At 37.1% G+C, this 18,902-nt stretch overlaps 1 protein-coding gene and 1 long non-coding RNA gene across 6 annotated transcripts; one reads left to right on the top strand and one right to left on the bottom strand.

The window, feature by feature from the left end:
- Positions 1–321: 321 nt before the first annotated feature.
- LAMTOR3 (late endosomal/lysosomal adaptor, MAPK and MTOR activator 3) lies at positions 322–14,192 on the bottom strand. 5 transcript variants are annotated; one of them, XM_038582035.1, is made up of 7 exons: positions 14,032–14,192; positions 13,683–13,728; positions 11,087–11,121; positions 6,669–6,727; positions 4,518–4,651; positions 3,390–3,453; positions 322–1,185 (listed from the first exon to the last, which is right to left on the bottom strand). In XM_038582035.1, the coding sequence occupies exons 2-7, from the start codon at positions 13,689–13,691 to the stop codon at positions 1,112–1,114; spliced, it is 375 nt and encodes a 124-aa protein (XP_038437963.1). In that variant the 5' UTR covers positions 13,692–13,728; positions 14,032–14,192; the 3' UTR covers positions 322–1,111. The 5 variants fall into 5 exon arrangements, with proteins under 5 accessions (XP_038437963.1, XP_038437965.1, XP_038437966.1 ...); XM_038582037.1 differs by having other exon boundaries at positions 13,918–14,191; XM_038582038.1 differs by having other exon boundaries at positions 13,999–14,191.
- A 95-nt stretch (positions 14,193–14,287) lies between these two features.
- Positions 14,288–15,267, top strand: LOC111093676. The gene is made up of 2 exons (XR_005382539.1): positions 14,288–14,415; positions 14,506–15,267. It is a non-coding gene; the product is annotated as an uncharacterized LOC111093676 (long non-coding RNA).
- Positions 15,268–18,902: the final 3,635 nt, after the last annotated feature.

Below are 18,902 nucleotides of genomic sequence, written 5' to 3'. Positions count from 1 at the left end.
TCAATGCAGGTGTACTGAACTCTACCAGTGACAAACTCTGATTGTCAAAGAACCCAAAGAAACTAACAACTCTGAATGGTGGACTGCCTTCCTGAATATAAAGGGCATATTCTAGAACCAAGATACTTCTTTCAAAGAAAGTAAATTAGGCTCATGGATGAGGGTTTACTTTCCAATTGACACTAGGTACAACAGTCTCCAAACCAACAACTGTAAGCAAAACTCACTGATAATTCATGTAGTTGAAAATGAATTCAGTTAATTATATTCTTTAAACTTTTGAAAGAAGCCAGAAAAGAAACCTATTTAGTGCTCAAACTATACTTTAAAAAATACTATTTTATTTATACTCATGTATGAAAAAAAAAAAAAAGGCTGTACTACCATGTTTACATACATACCAATTCTGGAAACAGAATTCAATAATGAATTACTTCTAAATTTTATAAAGAACACACAAACATTAAAACACTGATTGGTTATAGAAAGCAGAGTGGAGAAAAAAACCATTAGCTATCATTTTCATTAAAGAGCAGCACCCTCTGAAAAGAATCAAATCAATTAGTAATATTCACTTATATTGCAAAATAATATATACATAGAAAAGTTAGTGATTGTACTGATTTTATTACTTTTACTAAGCCATTTATCTTCCTCACACTCAATGCAAAGAAATAAAACAATATAAAGAAAAATATGTCCTCATTATTATTCACAATAAAAAGGGTCTGCTTCATTCTGCAGGCCTGGGCATATTATATAATAGGGAGCACTTAATGGCTCAAGTGGATCAAAGTATCATTTTGATTCTGATCCAATGAATAGAATCTCATGCATATCTGTGACTGGACTAACTCCATGGGAGCTGTGATGTAATGAGCCGTTTCTGTGGTAACCCCAGATCTCACTAAGTCAAGAAAAGACCCTACACAAGAAAAGATAACAATCAATCTGTCCATAAATTATAACTATAGGCTCTTTCTTTAGTGTAAGGTGGGAAAAGGGGCCCTTTCTTGAGTACATGGATACAAGTATTGTTGTGGTCTAAAGATTGCTGGATTGATATTGTGTCTGTTATGATGAAAAGGTTTACGTCAAAACCACTGCCAGATTAAGAAACTTCCACCACTTGTCTCAATTCTTCAAATAACGGAGCAAGTTCCTTTTCTAGGCTGACAATGAGTCCTAAAACACAGATAAGAAAATTAGAACATCAGAAAAATATTCTTGAAAAAGTCTTTGACTTAGATTTCCTACTGTCAAATTTAATTACTAAAAAGCAAACAAGATCTAGTTTATTCCCCATAAATAAAGCAAAATACTATAATTCTAACTAATCAAAACCTCTTTTCATTATGAAGTTTATTTTCATTATTAAAGTAAATACATTTAAAAATATTCATATGTATTAGAAGATATAAATTATATGTACTGTAATTTTGTTAAGAGTTTTGAAAAGAATAATTTATACTTTATTGTTTTAAAATCTGTACTGATCAGAAATGATACAAGATTTTTACTTAAAAAGGTACACTTTGGGGGGATCCCTGGGTGGCTCAGTGGTTTAGCATCTGCCTTTGGCCCAGGGCGTGATCCTGGGGTCCTGGGATCGAGTCCTACATCGGGCTTCCTGCATGGAGTCTGCTTCTCCCTCTGCCTGTGTCTCTGCCCCTCTCTCTCTCTCTCTCTCTCTCTGTCTCTCATGAGTAAATAAAATCTTTTAAAAAATAAAAAAAATAAATTAAAAAAAAAAAGTACACTTTTCTTCCTGAACAGATTCTAACAGACTTTATCAAAATACAAGTAAACAGGCTGCTTCAACCTTGAATAAAGAAATATTAGAAAACTATTTTATAAATTCAGTAAAGCTCAAGTGTAAATGGGTATTTCAATTGAAAAAATTAATTTTAAAGATGAATGGCAGGAGTGTAAAACATACACTTCCATGTTGCAAATTTAGTGTTGAATCTGGGAGACAATGTAGTCTAGAAATTAGCCTATCTAGCTTTTCCTTAGTTTGTCAGAGTAAAAAGTTATTTATCTTAAATATCTTAGAAACTGTTTGTTTTATGCTCAAAGATCTTCCTCTATTTCACAGAATATTAAAAGCATCTGGGATTCTCAAAATGTTCTAGGTTGGGTGCCTGGGTGGCTCAGTCAGTTGGGCAACTGCCCCTGGCCAAGTCATGATCCAGGGGTCCTGGAATCAAGTCCCACCTCAGGCTCCCTTCTCAGCTGGGAGTCTGCTTCTCCCTCTCCCCTCCCCCCCCCCAATCTGCTCTCTCCTCTCTCTTACATACATACATACATACATACCAGAGAGTGGAAGAAAACATTTAAAAAAAATGTTCTAGGTACTAAAATATAATTCCGTACATTATCAAAATTTGTAACAACTGATGACTCAGTATATGATGGTGACTGATCACAACTGATATTTAATATACTTTAAATATCAACACAACTATCCATATAAATTACAAAGTATTTTCACATATACTATTTTACAGCTTTGAAACATTTAAAAATGGAAGAGACCTTCTAGATCATCAATTCTAAACCCCTCATTTTAAAAACAAGGCATCTAAAGACAAGTTTCAGTGACACAGCTGGAAACAGAATGTGCTCAAACAACTTGGAAAGAAAAAAGCAGAAAAAAGAATGTATAACAGTTCTAAATAGCAGTCAAATCTAAAGGAGTCAATACTTAAAAAAAAAAAAAAATCCCACTTTATCCAAGAGGGAGTATAGTATGTAAACTACAGAATACAGTCATTATTTTAAACATAAATATCTGGTCAAGGTCACTGGATATAATGGGATCCTATGATCTGCTATAGAAAATACAGCTTCCTGGTGGTGTGTGTTCTCAAAATCTTTGGCCCTTAGAAAGAACACATGTATGTTCATCCTAGTCAGACTCTTAAAATCTAAATCACATTAATTTTGCCCAATATCATTCAAGATTTAACAATCTCTAATAGATTGGTCTACATGGAATTGAACTCATCCTTGACCATTTTATGTGTCTGATTATCTTTTCCACTCTATTTTCTTAAGTTGTTTCAAATGTGAGCAAAATGTAGCATTCCAATGCTGAAGATAATTTAATTTTCCTTTCTCTCTTAAAAGATCACTTACCCATACAATGTTCATTTGAACTAGAAAATAACCCCATCAGACAAAGAAAGCAGGTATTAGCTCCATTATACAGCTAGGAAAAACAGAATCGAGAGAAGTTACTTTTCTGGAGGCCAAGGAATAGATGGTGGAGTTGGGCCATTAATTCAGCTTTGCTGACTCTAAATCTACTATTTCTATCATATTATACTGCTCAGATATGGTATTACAAGAAATTAAAAGCTGTATTTAAGGTAGTTAAAACACACCTGTATTGGCATTGCTGCTGGCTATGAAACTCACCACCAAAGGTAAACGATTGAATTGAACCACCTAAAAAGAAAGTAAGATCTAAGTAAATGTTACTCAAATATCTTAATTTTTCAAAACTTTTATTTAAATGGCCAATGGGTAAGATACTACCTAGCATCATGTAATATGAAAGAGCTGAAAATAAGTATTTCTGTACCACAGAGTATCTCTTAGAGACATTATCATTATTCAACCTGCAGAGATTTGAAGGCAGGACTATGTCATCTTCATTTCTCTAGCTCCAAAGCCTAGCAGTGTGTCAATTATTACATGGCAGGGACTCCAGAAATATTTGATTACATGGCTAAAGTCAGTATTTCTCATTCAAGTAATTATATCTTGATGATTTTCCTGCTTCCTGTAACACTATTAATTTAAACTTCAAATCAACTATCACTTAAAAAAAGTTAGTTTCAAACTAATCTTTATTAGTAAAATTAAAGGTCAAAAGGGGTTGTTATCTTTTGCCTAATACACATGAGAATATGTGTATTTATTTTTTAAAATAAAAAATGTCACTTGTGTAACATCAGCAGTACATGAATCAAATTCTGGGAAACAATGCTCTAAAGCAGAAGCTGTTAATTTATTCTAAACAAAAAAATGCAGCTACACATCAAGAGGTATGTAGCAATGAAATTCTCTCATAATAACCTCACTTATATATATCTTTAAACCAAATGAAGGAATTAGCAGCAATAACAAATTTTAGTAACTTATCATGTGACCATCAAAGGGAACTTTTTATTTGTCACAACAACAAAATAAGTGTGTCATTTGAGAAATCATATTTGTTAAGCTAAGGGCACCATCTACTGGAGGTAAGAGTGACCTGACTTCTCTTTTTAGGATAATGTACTTTATTAATAAATCTTTTAATCACTTTTCCATATTAATTAATTCCTGGTATACTGGAATAAAATGTGAAGACAATTACTACAATTCAACACAACTTTGAAGGCTAAGATTTTAAAATGCCATCCACATTTCAAAACTAAAATTTAGAATAACATTAGTTATTCTATATAGAAGACTATTATAATAATAGGTGAAAGCAGCAAACCATTCAATTATTATGAACCTACCTGGTAGGTGTTATAGTAACAGATGATACTTTTATTTTTTGAAAGACCAAGTTTGCTCCCTTGGTCTGTTGCAAGGGCAAAAGTAGATAAGAAACCAGGTCTCAAAGCATGCTCTGGAGCATTATCATTGGCCACTGGAAATACAAATGATTTAAATAAAAATCAATGCAGTGGATATGATAGAAGTTTATCGTACTTTTTTTTAAAAACATAAATCAGTGAAAATATTGAGCACAAGAGGTACTATGCTTCACAATGCTGAAGATCATATCAATAATTGGGTCTCATCCATTTTGGTGAGAAAAACTGCTCAATGAGAAACTGAATGATCCTAACTAAGGGAGGAAATACTGATCCTCGTAATTTTTTTCAAAGAATTCTAAATGTATATATTTTCTTAATACCTACTTTAAAACACAAATTAATCAGTACATTTAATAAACTAAATGTTCTGGTTAACTGAGAGCCAAGTCAGAATATAATAATGAAAAAAGCTTCCAGAAAACCTTTGCTCTCATAAAACCTATAACATATCACTTGAAGATATTTAATAATTTTGCAGCTAGCCATTTGTTTTAAGTTTCTTTCACTCATTATAAGGCCTGAATGGAGTTAGTTCTACCAATAAGTGCAGAGCTTAAGGCCTTAATACAGAGATCCTAAGAAAGAACATTAGAGCTGGGAAATCTCCAACATTATTTTGATTTTGTTCAAAGCCCTCAATACCAGAACTGAGAAAAGGTGAAAAGGCAGGTGACTACTTGCCCATGGTATGGTGGCTTAGAATGCACACTGAACCACACATCAGAAGATAATTGGTTCTATTACTATCTTGTTACTGACTCACTTGTAACTCTGAACTAACGATGTACTTTTTGCACTTGACCATCTTTGTTTACAAAATGAAAGAACTAAATTAGGTGATTTCTAAACTTTCTCTGAATTCTAAAGTCTAAAATTATCTGACACAGATGATAACCTCAGGTGGAAAATAAATGTAAAGAACATTACTTAATCTTTCTTTGGTAAATCTATTACAGCATCCCTAAAGAACTAGGAACATCCATGTGATGACATATTAAGAAACAAGTAGTAAAAATAGTCTTAATACACACTGATGCAGTGACATCATATATATTTTAAAAAGCTGAGGGGCGTCTGGGTGGCTCAGTCAGTTAAGTGACTGACTTGATTTCAGCTCAGGTTATGATCTCATGGCCATGAGACTGAGCCCCATGTCAGGCTCCTGGTTCTGGCCAGAGTCTGCTTGTCCCTCTCCTTCCCCCTCTGCTCCTCTACACTGCTCTCATGCCTAGTGCTCTCTCTCTCAAATAAGTAAATAAATAAAACCTAAAAAAAAAAAAAAAAGGCTGAAAATCAAGGAAAAAAAATAGTTTTTAGGTTAACAAGCTCTTCTTTAGGCGAGAAAGTCTTGTTAGAGTCTAATTAATTAAAGTAATTGTGAAGTTAGCAGTTTAAAAAATATCTTATTTCTAGGAAAGAAGGAGAAAATTAACAGAGACTCAACAACAACAAAAAAACCAATATATGTGAATTCAAATGTACGGAAGTTTATCCCACAACCACCAGTAGTACTGATCAAAAATTATATATTAGGGAAATGTGTGTGTATAATATATACAGCTGCATACATGCTTAGTCTGAGCACTATTTACTAATGTTTACATTATACCACAAATGTCTCTAATGCAAAATTGGGCTTGTGATAAACCCATGTTTAAACTCTTGATGATGACACAATCCATTCAAAATGTAGTAAGTTATAAACTCCAACCCAGCCTTCAACATACAAAAGCAAACATCTCCCCCTAAACTGAGACCATCGCCTAAATTTACTGAAGTAGCTTTTATATGCTTACCTTCTGCCCTACTCAGACATAAATATGTTTTTATTCAAAAGCAAACATGAGGTGCACTTGGGTGGCTCAGGTTGTGATCCTGGGGTCCTGGGATTGAGTCCTGCATCAGGATCTCTGCAGGGAGCCTGCCTCGCCCTCTCCCTGTATCTCTGCCTCTCTCTGTGTGTCTTTCATGAATAAATAAATAAAATCTAAAAAAAAAAAAAAAAAAAAAAAAAAAAAAAAGGCAAACATGACACTGACATGCAGGTGGCTCAGGCTCAGTTTTTACCTTTAATAACGGGGACTCCATCTCTATCTGACACAACAATAGCATGGAGCCCTTCAACACTAGAAAGAAAAAAAAGAAGTTAAAATATTATGAAGCATTTCATTTTCTCAAAATATGTACCTTAAAGTCATTACGGGGATTTTCAAGTATATTTCTGAAAAACTGTCAACTCAGTTGCTGACCTCGTAAGTTCCTAAATTTCTGCCAAAACTTCCAGAAATTGAATAACCATGCCTTATAATCCTTACCAATTTATGCTATTGATAAAGATCTAAAACACAGATAATTCTCCATTAAAATGGCTAATTATCTTTCCATTATTTATGAAAGTATGACAGGTTATCATCAGCAGTAGCTATAGTGACAATGGTATTAAGTGCCATCAAGATATCTGTGGGGTATGAGAGCCTAGAAGAGGGGGGTGATTTAGACAAGTGGGTCAGGGAAGGCAGTGGTAGTTAAGCTGAGGTGTTATGGCACTGGTCAGAAGACTGACAGAAAGACTGCTCTAGGCTGAAGGAACAGGTTGGAAAGAATGAAGGTCTGTCTGGTAGCAATCTTTTTAGTTATGCCTAATAAGCAGTAAGTGGAATCATCAAACCTGTGACTGTATAGTCCAGTCTAGGCTCTCCTACATTTACTATTTAAACCACCCTGAGCTAGTTATGAAACCTCTGTAAGCACCTGTTAAAAATATGAAATGGGAATAACTACTTATGTAGCTATTGTAAAATTTAATAAAATAATCCATGTAAAGTAGAAACTGATAGTTAAAATTCACAAATATTAATTATTACTAATTGCCATCAGAATGTCATCTGCACACACTGACAGTTAGGCAGTTTACGTGTTAACTCTTTAAGAGAATTCCGAGAGCACAAAACTTAAGTGTTAAAAATTAGAATGGGAAAACATTCTCCAACTTTCAGCCCTATAATCTTGTAATATCCAAGACTGCTAGACTGCTGCTCAGAAATATGTTCAATGATAACTATAACCCAGATCATTCTTTGTTAACCTTAATGTTTTAAGTTAGAAATAGGAATTTTCATATTAAGATACTGAAATTAAACTTTAAAGATCCCAGTGGCAAAAACTTTTAAGTCAGAGAAGTGTTATTAAAATTTGAGAAAATGTTATAAACACTATCATTTATGAACTTCACATTAAAAGTAAGAACGATGAAATAACCATGTATAAACATTTACTGGTATTACTTTTCATGATCATTCAATTCTGGAATTATCTACAGATTAAAATGTGCTCTGCATGGTTTTTTTTTTTTCTCTGTAAGGTTAATGTATAAAAGAAATTCTTCTTAAAAACTAGTTAAATAAAAGTATATTCTACAGATACATGTACACACAGAAACAATTTTGTACAGTTATCAACAGCAACATCACTTGAAATAGGAAAAAACCTAACTATTAAGAAAGACAAGATCAATAAATTATGACACACATATACAATGGAATACTTTGCAGCCATTAAAAATAAGGTTTTTTGTTATGCACTGGGAAGGACTGGTCTCAAAGGTATATTGTTAAGTGAAAAAACATAGTTTTGCATAGTGTGTGTACAGTTAACAAAACTTATATAATAACAAGGGTAGGCACACATATGTATTGTTGCAATGGACTAAATGTTTATGTCACCCCCAAAATTTGTATGTTGAAACCCTAATCCCAATGTGATGGTATTTAGAGGTGGGGCCTTTGGGAGGCAATTAGGATATGGGGTGGAGCCCTCAGAATGGGAATAGTGCCCTTACTTAAGGCTAGAGACTAGCTAGCCCTCCTTCTACCATATGGAGATAGGTGAAGTCTATAATGTGCAACTCAGAAAGCGGCCTTCACCAGAATCCAACCATGCTGGCACCTCGATCTTGGACTTCCAGCCTCCACAACTGTGAGAATTTCACTTATTTATAGGAAATCCAATCTATGGTACACTTTGTCCTAATAGCCTCAACCAAGACCTATGTGTACATGTATAAATATGTGTGCTTATTTACCTGCTTGTTTCTAGGTGCGTAAATTAACTTCGAGGGTAATGGGTGCCTTCAAGAGGGGAACTGTGTGGTGGGGGAAAACCAAACCAAACCAAAACAAACATATGGTCCTAATCCCTTTCTTCTACTATAGAAAGATTTTCATCACACTCTTACAAATACTCTTTTTACAAATATCAACTAGGCTTCTGCTCCTATATTTTGTTGCCAGTGTGGTATCTTTCCAACCCTACTGGTCAATTTTACCATCCATTCAATATGCTAAACCTCCAACGAGGCAGATACAGAAAGCCTAAGTACAGAAAGCCTTCATTTTGTACAGTTCCAATGTGGACTATAGTTACCACAGTTGAATGAAATAATTCCACTCTCCCTGACAGGATGGCTCAAATTTCAGGAAGTACGGTGTATTAAGTGAGTAACGGCATACAATACAAACTCCACTAACTCTTCACACAAATCACTGTGTGAATAACTGTAAATGACAGATGCACACTGTCCCATCACTTCTTTCAAAGTGTGTCGGTGACTGGTCACTGAGCATCTGTTACTTAGTTTATGCAGGGACAGTAAAGCATGGAGTATTATTATCTCCTTGTCTTCCAATGAAAAAGCATATGACATTAAAAAGAAAAACAGAACTGAAATAGGGAACTGGCTAATAAAGATGAAATACAGCAAAGGAAGTAAAGGTGACAATGCTGGAAGTGAAATTCAAATAGAAAGCAAGCACTCATAGATGAGATAACTGGCCAAAAGAATGCTGACATTTTTACTGTTGTGCACAAGACGTGCAGTTAGAGGAGCTTCGTGAAAGTGCACTTACTGACAGAATTTACGAAAGTGGGCTGTGATGAAAAGGATGAAAATCTCCCAGAGGAAGTGATGCTGGCAAAAAACTCTGAACATCAACAGTACAAAGGACAAAATGGTGGAAGCTGATCCACATTTAGAAAGGAGTATGCCAATTTGCCAAGGCACAGAAAAGATGCCTGCTCCTTATCTTAAGGTTTTACCTTTCATATATTTTACTATATATGCAAAGAAGCAGGCACTGTTCAAACCACACTTGAGAAGTTTTCTACAAAGAAACTAACACTGTAATCCTCAGTATTTCCACTGTTTTTAAATTGTGGTGTATTAAACAAATATTGGTTTTAGCATTTGTTTCTATCCCTTCAAACAGAACCAACAAAAGGTTTTAATGTTTTGACAAAATCTTCTAAAGGTCACAAAACAACTGTCATTTTCCCCAGGGATTACTAAAATTGCTTTGGACGGTTTCGGCTTGTACAGTCATTTTTATGGCCCTGAACTACCAAGCAAAGCCTGTTCATCATGTTAAGAACAGAATCAGTGCTCTAGTTTTGCAAGTACTAGAAGGAAGAGAGTGAAAATGAATTCAAGTACTACATTAACATGAAACCAGAAGTAACAGTTACTTAACAGTTCAATAGTATGTTCTTCCTGAATATAGAAAAATATACATAAATCAAACCCAGGAGACAAGGTCATTAATTTCTACCGGTTGCAGCCAGGGTAAAGGCACAAGTCAATAGGCAAACCACGTCAAACAATTCACGCAAAAATCCAAACAAGAGAATTTTTTTTTTTAACCTACCTACAGAAATAAATTGACATCCAAAATCTTTTAAAATTCACACATTTGGAGAATTCTTAAAAAAGTAAAAAAAAAAAAAAAAAAAAAATCTCACTTTTACACCTCAAAGGTCATTCAGTAATGCTGAAATATAAAAATGGATGTTTCAAGTTGTATTCTCTTTCTCATATTCTTAACTCTCAGGTATTACTTTACACTAAGCTAAATGTGAATTTTAATACAACTAAAGTGACAAAGTTCTTTGAACCACAAAAATATCTAAAAGGAAGTTTGCTGTCGTCCACACAGAACCTAATTGATACTGGTGCATCGAATGGACTGGGTGCAGGCAAAAGAAACCTTTGTGATTTTTCCAAGTATGAATGCTGTCTATATCCAGCATTTTTGGGTTATGCAGACTCAGCAATTAGGTCTTAAAAATGATACTAGAGGAAAGGCATGTTCTTAGGGTTTTTCCCCTTAAAACTGCTCTAACTACTTTAAAGTATAATCCAGTAAACTGCTGACAGTATATTTGAAAGAACTCTCAAGTGACAAGAAATCTAACTTCTAGCCCTCTGGCATTCATGAGCTGTTTAACTTCAGACAAGTCACATAACTTCTCTAAGCCTCATATTATTTATCTGCAAATTCAAAGGATATTTCTTGTGCTAATGTCAAATATGTGAAAATGCTAAACAGCAGCATAATATACATACTAGTCTATAATATACAGAAACGAAATGTTACATAAAATCAATATATATTATGCAGAATTTGTTTAATAACAAATTAGTAATTTTTTACCTTGGTAATTTTTTATACAGGAATCGCTTTAGGTCCTGAAAGAGAATATAAGAAATCACATTATAATAATATGCCTTGTACTGGTTCTCTAGTTACTGTCCCACCCACATTTCAGGTACTTTAAATTGTCACTCACATAATCTTTCTTGTGTTTTCTTTCTGATTTTGATACTAGTTGTGTGACTTGGAACAAGTTATTTATTAGCCTTTTTCTCTAAGCTCCAGTTTCATTATTTGTTGAGAAGGGATAAATCACAGAACCTATGTCATAAGACTGTTGTTAAAATTTATTGAGAAGATGTATGTAAACTAATTAGCCTATCTGGACAAAAATATAGCAAATACATATTAGCTGTAAAATTAGATCATATTTTTCATACTATTTTACATCCTGTTGCCACTGTCTTGTTCACTTGAGAATGTATTATAAACATCTTTCTGTGTCCACAGATAAGCCTTCTAATGTCACTTTAACAATCATGGGTAAACTCACTTCTCTGAAACTCCATTTGTTTTCATGACTACAGTAAATGACAATGTGTGTCAAGTGTTAAGCATGGAAGAGAGCTGGGACTAAAGAAATTAAACACTATTTTATTTCCTCTCCTTACACTTTCTCACCTGGTGAATTTCACTGACAATCTAGGTATCAATTATGAGGTCTACCTAGGTAAATCAGGTATCTGTTGTTTTGAACCTCTAATCCCTACTATTCTCTAAACCTGAATGTTCATTTTATTTTATGTTATCATCACCATCTTAACCTCTGCTCTTATCTTAAACACACACATTAAAATACAACTCATAACATTTCTTGTGAAATATAGATTTCCTCAATCTCTTATTGTTTCCACTAATGGCACTACCAATCCCATTATTCAGGTCTGAAACACAGAGTAACATTTAACCCTAATAACATCAATAACATCACCTTTATCACTTCTAAATGATTTGTGACGTCAAATGTTTTTAAAATGATCTCTTCCTCTCCTTTTCAACTGACATTATAATTCAGGTTCACTTTTTTATTTATGACTTGTGCTAGTCCAACTGGTATGCTGGTCTCCCATTTCTATCCCATACAATTCTACAATGCTAGTAGCCATATTATTGTACTTTTTCACCTGGGTTAGAGGTGCCAGATGATTCTGTGTGCAGCCAAGGCTGAGAACCAACATCTGAGTGGCTCTCCACTGTTTAAAAAATTCTCTACAAATTCTTTTAATATTTGAGCCTCTCTACAATACGGTCAACACCTAATTTTACAGTCTTGCTTCCTACCACACCCTCATAACCTCAGCCCCAGCAAAAGTGGACAACTCACAGCTCCTCCACACACATCTCTTTCCCTTTCCTATCTCTCAAACTTTGCTTATACTATTCATTTTAATAATAATTCTTTATTAAAGAATTTTAAGAAAAAATGCTACTTATTTAGAGCTCATCTCAACCACCAAATACTCCAAATAAGCTTTCCTGATAAATACAAACCAGATGTAATCCCTCTCTTCTTCGAATTTTCACACAATAATGTATATACATTTATGATCACCTGCTTACTATACCTTAAAAAGAAATTTAAAAACCCTTAAAGAGAGGAATTATACCTTAATTGTTGTTATTTCACCCACAGCCCTTATTGCAACAACCTTTGCAAGGTGATGCTCAATAGATATATAGTGATTTGACGATGCCTGGAGAATAAGGTCTCAAGAACATAATGACAAACACCCCCAAAAATGAAGTGTCTGTATGTAAAGGCATACAAAGTTCCTAAATATTCAAACACATAATCTTGCAACCAAAAAGAAAAAAAAATCACATTCATATTAATGTTTAATGACCATTTAACCTAGCGGTTAAGAGCATAAACTCTGGAGTCAGACTGTCTGGCTTGGTACCTGGACTCTACAACTTACCAGCCGTGTAACCTGAGGCAAGTTACTTCACCTTTCTATGCCTTGGCATCCTCATCTAGAACACAAGGGTAGTAACAGTGCCTACTTCCTGAAAGTTGTAAGAATTACATACGTTCAGTGTTTCGAAGAATGCCCAGCATGTACAGAAGTAAAATAATAACAGGATGTAAAATATAAAGATTCGTAGTGTTAATTCCCTGTTGTTCCTAGTAACTAGTACAATCAAGTTTCCTAAACTTCGAATTTGGGTTTTGTTGCTGTGCTAATGAGGTTATCAGTCAGAAATCATCTCAAATTGCCTCCAGTGAATCTAGAGACACGTCATGACCACTTTACTGGGAAAAAGTAGATTCACACAGCCGCAAAACGCCATTTAGAAATTCAAATGGTGTTCAGAGCCTCTCTTAACGCCCGCTGGACTGGGGAGTGGCAAGAGTACAATTTTCTCCACCTCAGACACCTTGGCGTCCTCCGCCCTCACCGTGGGCAGAAACTCAGGACCCAGAACATCTCTTCATGTTAGTCACTCACTCCGGAGTCTACAGAAAATACATGGCGGTGGGCGGGTTAAAAGTAAACTCATTTCTGCTCGGGAAGCTCTGCCTCTCCCCGCGCAGTAGGCCTCCAGCAAACTCCCCACCCTCCCCGCTTCCTCTTGTGTGGGTGTGTTAACTCACATCCGCCATGACGAACCCCTTTCTTCCGCAGGATCAATCTCCACTCCTGGAAGAGAAACTCCTGGTGATTCTCCCCTCAAGACCTTCTTCTCACTCTCTTCTCACCTCCAGCCTAATAAGCGGAGTCGGCTCTCATCAAGGCCGGGCAAGGATCCGTGGCTCTAGGACTCGCACCAGGGAAGCCCAAGCGAGGTGGGAGTTCCCAAAGAGCCAGAAGGAAGCTGGGATGCCCTACCTCAGCCCACTCCACCCTCCAGTCGCCGACATGTAGGCCCAAAGGAGAGGGGAAGGCCAGTGCTCTCCCTCTCCGTCTCACCGCTCGCGCCCCCTGCGGGCCCCGGCTGTATACCGAGCGAAGCGGCTCGAGTTACTGGCTTTCTGGGCTGCGGTGCTCTCTCCGCCGTAACTTCAGGGACAGTTTCAAAGACAAGTCTCCCCGGAAAGCCGTCGTCACATGACTTGTGACCTCCTCCGCGCTCCCGGAAGCAGTTCTCTGTCTCCGAGGCCCGAAGACACGGCATTTCCGGGGAGGTGCGAGGGCCTTTGGCGTCGGGCACGCCCCGCCCCTCCCCTCCCGGCCCCGCCCCTCCCCTCCCGGCCCCGCCCCGCCCCGCCCCGCCCCAGCCCTCTGCCCGCTCCCTGCGCCTGCGCAAGGCTTAAGGACGAGGGGCGGCTCGCTGGTGGATGCGGGCTTCGCTGGAAACCGTCGGGCTCTTAAAGAGCCCCGGGAAAAGTATGCGAGACGACGTTGTTGTGTGGGGAGGGTGCGTACATTTCATTAGTTTCTCAAGGTCCGTTATCTTAAGACTTTTTTCATCTTCAGATGAGAGAGTTTGAAGGGGTGTTGCTTACAGGCTGAGCGGCATGCAGGATTCCTGTGCCCTGAAGCCCCTGGTGCCTGGGACGCCCGGCTGGCTGAGTCCATTGAGCATAGGACTTGATCGCGGGGTGCTGAGTTCTAGCCCCACTGGCTGAAGACGGTACTTAAAAATAAAATCTAGAAAGAAAGAAAAGAAAGAAAAAAGGGGAGGGGAGGGGAGGGGAGGGGGGGAAGGTAGGTCCCGGGTTCATAGGTTTCTGACCCCAATGTCCGCCTCTGCCTTGGCTTTTTCAAGAGTGCTCTGCAGGGGCCTGTCTAGATTGAATAGAGGAGCCTTGGGCCTCCTGGAGTTTTCACAGCTGTGCAACTCAACTTGTGCAGATACTGGATAACCTGCCGTCGGCTCATGTTTTAGGAGGCTGTGACTTCTAAGGAGTAACAATATTTTGTTTGGTGCTCGTTTGCACATGTAACAAAAACCTACAATTGGTGGTAAGAAAACGAAGGCTATGGGAACTTGAGGACTCCTCATCTTCAGCTCCCAACCCCTAAAAGTCGGAGGGCGATAGGAATTAACTCTAGCCCAAGACATGGTGGACACTGATTTCCTGGTTATCCTTGAGAAGATGAAATGGTAAACTACACAGCTGTTTAAACTGTTAAAAATGACCAAATTATTACAAGTGAACTTGACAGTTCCATAGCAACTCACATTTTGAAGTTCACGTCCTTTTTCTTATTTGAATTAAACCCTTTGACTTCTTAGCTTCTGGGATGCTGCATTACTTATTTTCGGTCCTCACCCAGTCTAGTTTGCTTCCTGATTCTTTAGATGATGGCATTTAAAGCTTGTCTTTGGTTTCTGTATTTCTCTTTTCCCATTTTCCTGAGAATGAGTCCCAAGTCTACACCTTTCCTCAGAATTCTAGGTTCACATTTTCAGCTGCTTGTGGGTTGTTGGATATTTCTACATACATGTCTTTTAGTCAGCTCTGACTCAAAAGCTCCAAAAATTTCTCATTTAAGCTTTTTTTCCTAATGTGTATCTGTATTGTTTCCATGATTCTACTAGTCAGGTATCATGTTTGGGACTGCTAATCTTTTGTTCCTGATTTTTTCATCTATATTCTTTCAATTCTTCATTCAAACCCTTATTGTATTTAGCAAGATGATATTAATAGCCACTTAGTAATGGCCAGATAAGCCTTCCAAAACAATGCACATTACTGCTGTTCAAAAAATCTTTAGCGATGTATGTACCACTGCAGACTGATAAAGTTGACAGTCTTAGACTGACACAAGCATTCTATTTTACTTCTAAATACATTCTAATGTGAATCCTGTACTCCAGCCAAGTTGATTACTTCACCCTTCCATCACTGGTTATTCTTTCTCCACACTGGTTCTGGAGGGTCTTTTAAACTCAAATGTTTATTTCTCTTGCAGGGGAGGAAGAACATACTTCTACCCTCTTAGGTTTTTATGGCTGGGCCTAAGAATTAAACTGATACATTATCTGGTGAAAAACATACACATTTATTTAATATTCTTATGTGTATATGGCAGTCTTCAGAAGGAAGTAAGGTCCAAAGAAATCATTAGGTCCACAGGTTAAATACCTTTTTATGCAAAGAACAACAAATTGTGGAGATGTGACAAGAAAGGGGGCTTGGGTAAGGGACAGTAAATTGTGGGACAGTGACTCTGAAATATATGCGTGAAACCAATGGCAGATAAAAATTATTTAGTAGACTTGTTTGTACAGGTCCATTTTGGCATCAGTCTTGCCTTTGGTGGTAAGAATGTTCTCTTCCTGGTAAGAGGGCACCTTTCTCAGAGGAAATTTTAAGACCTGCTTTTTGGTAAAAGAGATCAAAGAATCCTTCCTGCATCTGTTTTCTTAGTGCCTTCAGTTCAAAATAATCAATATGCCTAAGTGGCATATTTTGGGGTGGCATGTTCTGCACCCCTTCACTTTCTACCTTAAATATGTATTTATTTTTTGAGAGAAAGAACATACGCATGTGTGCACATGCACAGGGTTGAGGAGGGGCAGAAGGAGAGAGAGACAGAAATAGAGGGAGAGGGAGAAGCAGACCCCCACAGGGAGCCCTATGTGGGACTCAATCCCCCAACCCTGGGATCAGGCCCTGAGCTGAAGGCAGATGCTCAACCACTAATCCACCCAGGTGTCCCAGGAGACAGCATCTTAAGCAGGCTCCATGCCCAGGGCACACAGCCCGATGTAGGGGGTAAATCTCATGACCTTGAAATCATGACCTGGGAGCTGAAATCAAGAGTTGGTCATTTAACTGACTGAGCCACCCAGATAATGTAATATCTACATTAGATATTTATTTATTTATTATTAAAAATATTTTACTTATTTATTCATTAGACACACACACACACACACACAGAGACAGGCAGAGGGAGAAGCAGGCTTCATGCAGGGAGCCTGATGGGGGACCTCCCCCGATCCCAAGTCTCCAGGATCACACCCCGGGCTGAAGTCAGCGCTAAACCGCAGAGCCACCCGAGCTGCCCAACCTTAGATATGTAAATCTTGTTTTCTGACAGTATCTTCTCACATATCACATTCTCTTGAATGCTACTATATGTTACCTAGAATAATTGATATTTGTGCATAATTTATGTGTCATAGTTTTGATTTGTTTTCCCAATGAAACCCTAACACCTAGAAGGCTGGGTCATGTTTTGGATTTTTTCCAGTTTCCTGCAATGACTAAATGTCTTGCATTCTGTAGGCACTCATTCAGCATCTGTGGAATAAAAGTGATTAAAAGAAACTGTTAATTCTGGCCCTGATGACAACTTCTTAGTTGCCCAAGTTTAGAGGCAAATAAAAACATGAACTCTAGCAAGTTCTTTTAATTTCCGGAAGTGCTATTTTTCACTTAACATCCATCCTAATGACTTTGATAAATGATAATTGACCTGGAAAATACTGATTTTTTTTCTTCTTGGGTGGCAAAAAAGGGAGAGCATAGCTTTCTAAACTCTCCAAATATCACTACATCCTCAAATTGAAAGAACTTAGATTTCTAATTTCCAAGTGTGGGGGTTTTTGAATTATGGATCTGTTTTGAATTTACTCACTGCTGCTGGTATAAGACTAGGGAAAATATTTACCAGCCTAAAGGATTATCAGCACTATGTACCAGTTCTCCAAGGGGGTATACCAGCTGATCCCTGAGGTTCAGGAAGAAATTAGTAGAAACTGTATACATACACACACAAAATTTTATCTTACTATTCAAATTTTCTAGTACACAGCATTCTAGAGAAATAGTATACCATAAATATAATACATTAAACAGTTAAATATGTACATGTTGTAAAAGTTCTAACTTTATTGGTTGCATCAAAAGCCTTTGTTTCTGCTTATTTTTAGCTTAAGTTTCTCTTAGCTTTTGTATATGCCTAGGACCTCTCAATTTTTATTTTTTATTTTTATTTTTTTCTTTTTATTTATTTTTTTATAATAAATTTATTTTTTATTGGTGTTCAATTTGCCAACATACAGAATAACACCCAGTGCTCATCCCGTCAAGTGCCCCCCTCAGTGCCCGTCACCCATTCACCCCCACCCCCCGCCCTCCTCCCCTTCCACCACCCCTAGTTCGTTTCCCAGAGTTAGGAGTCTTTACGTTCTGTCTCCCTTTCTGATATTTCCCACACATTTCTTCTCCCTTTCCTTATATTCCCTTTCACTATTATTTATATTCCCCAAATGAATGAGAACATACAATGTCCTTCTCCGACTGACTTACTTCACTCAGCATAATACCCTCCAGTTCCATCCACGTTGAAGCAAATGGTGGGTATTTGTCGTTTCTAATGGCTGAGGAATATTACTCAGCCATTAGAAATTTTTTTTTTTAATTCTTCTTTCCTATAAAAAATTATCAGGATCTCTGGGTAGCTCAGTGGTTTAGCGTCTGCCTTCAGCCCAGGGTGTGATCCTGGAGTCCCAGGATCGAGTTCCGCATCAGGCTCCCTGCATGGAGCCTGCTTCTCCCTCTGCCTCTCTCTCGGGGTCTCTCATGAATAAATAAATAAAATATTTTAAAAATAAACAAACTCATGGGAAGGAGAGTCTTGCTGATTTTCCAACATACAAAAATGAAAATGTTATCACTTAGATTGGCCAAATTGGAAAATGTTTTGCTAATACTGATTCTGGCTATGATTTGGGATTTGGCCCATGGAGAATACAATTATAAAGTCATAGGCAATAACTTGCTCGTTTATACTATCACTTACTGTCCTCACACCCTGGATTCAGGCAGTCACCTGAGAAATCACTAATTCAAACGATCTCTGGCTTGCATACAATAAACAATCACAATCAATGGATCACTCACATGTCAACATCT

This window comes from Canis lupus, chromosome 32 (assembly GCF_011100685.1).
Source record: "Canis lupus familiaris isolate Mischka breed German Shepherd chromosome 32, alternate assembly UU_Cfam_GSD_1.0, whole genome shotgun sequence".
Lineage (NCBI taxonomy): Eukaryota > Metazoa > Chordata > Mammalia > Carnivora > Canidae > Canis > Canis lupus.
This window is presented reverse-complemented; position numbering and strand designations above follow the sequence as displayed.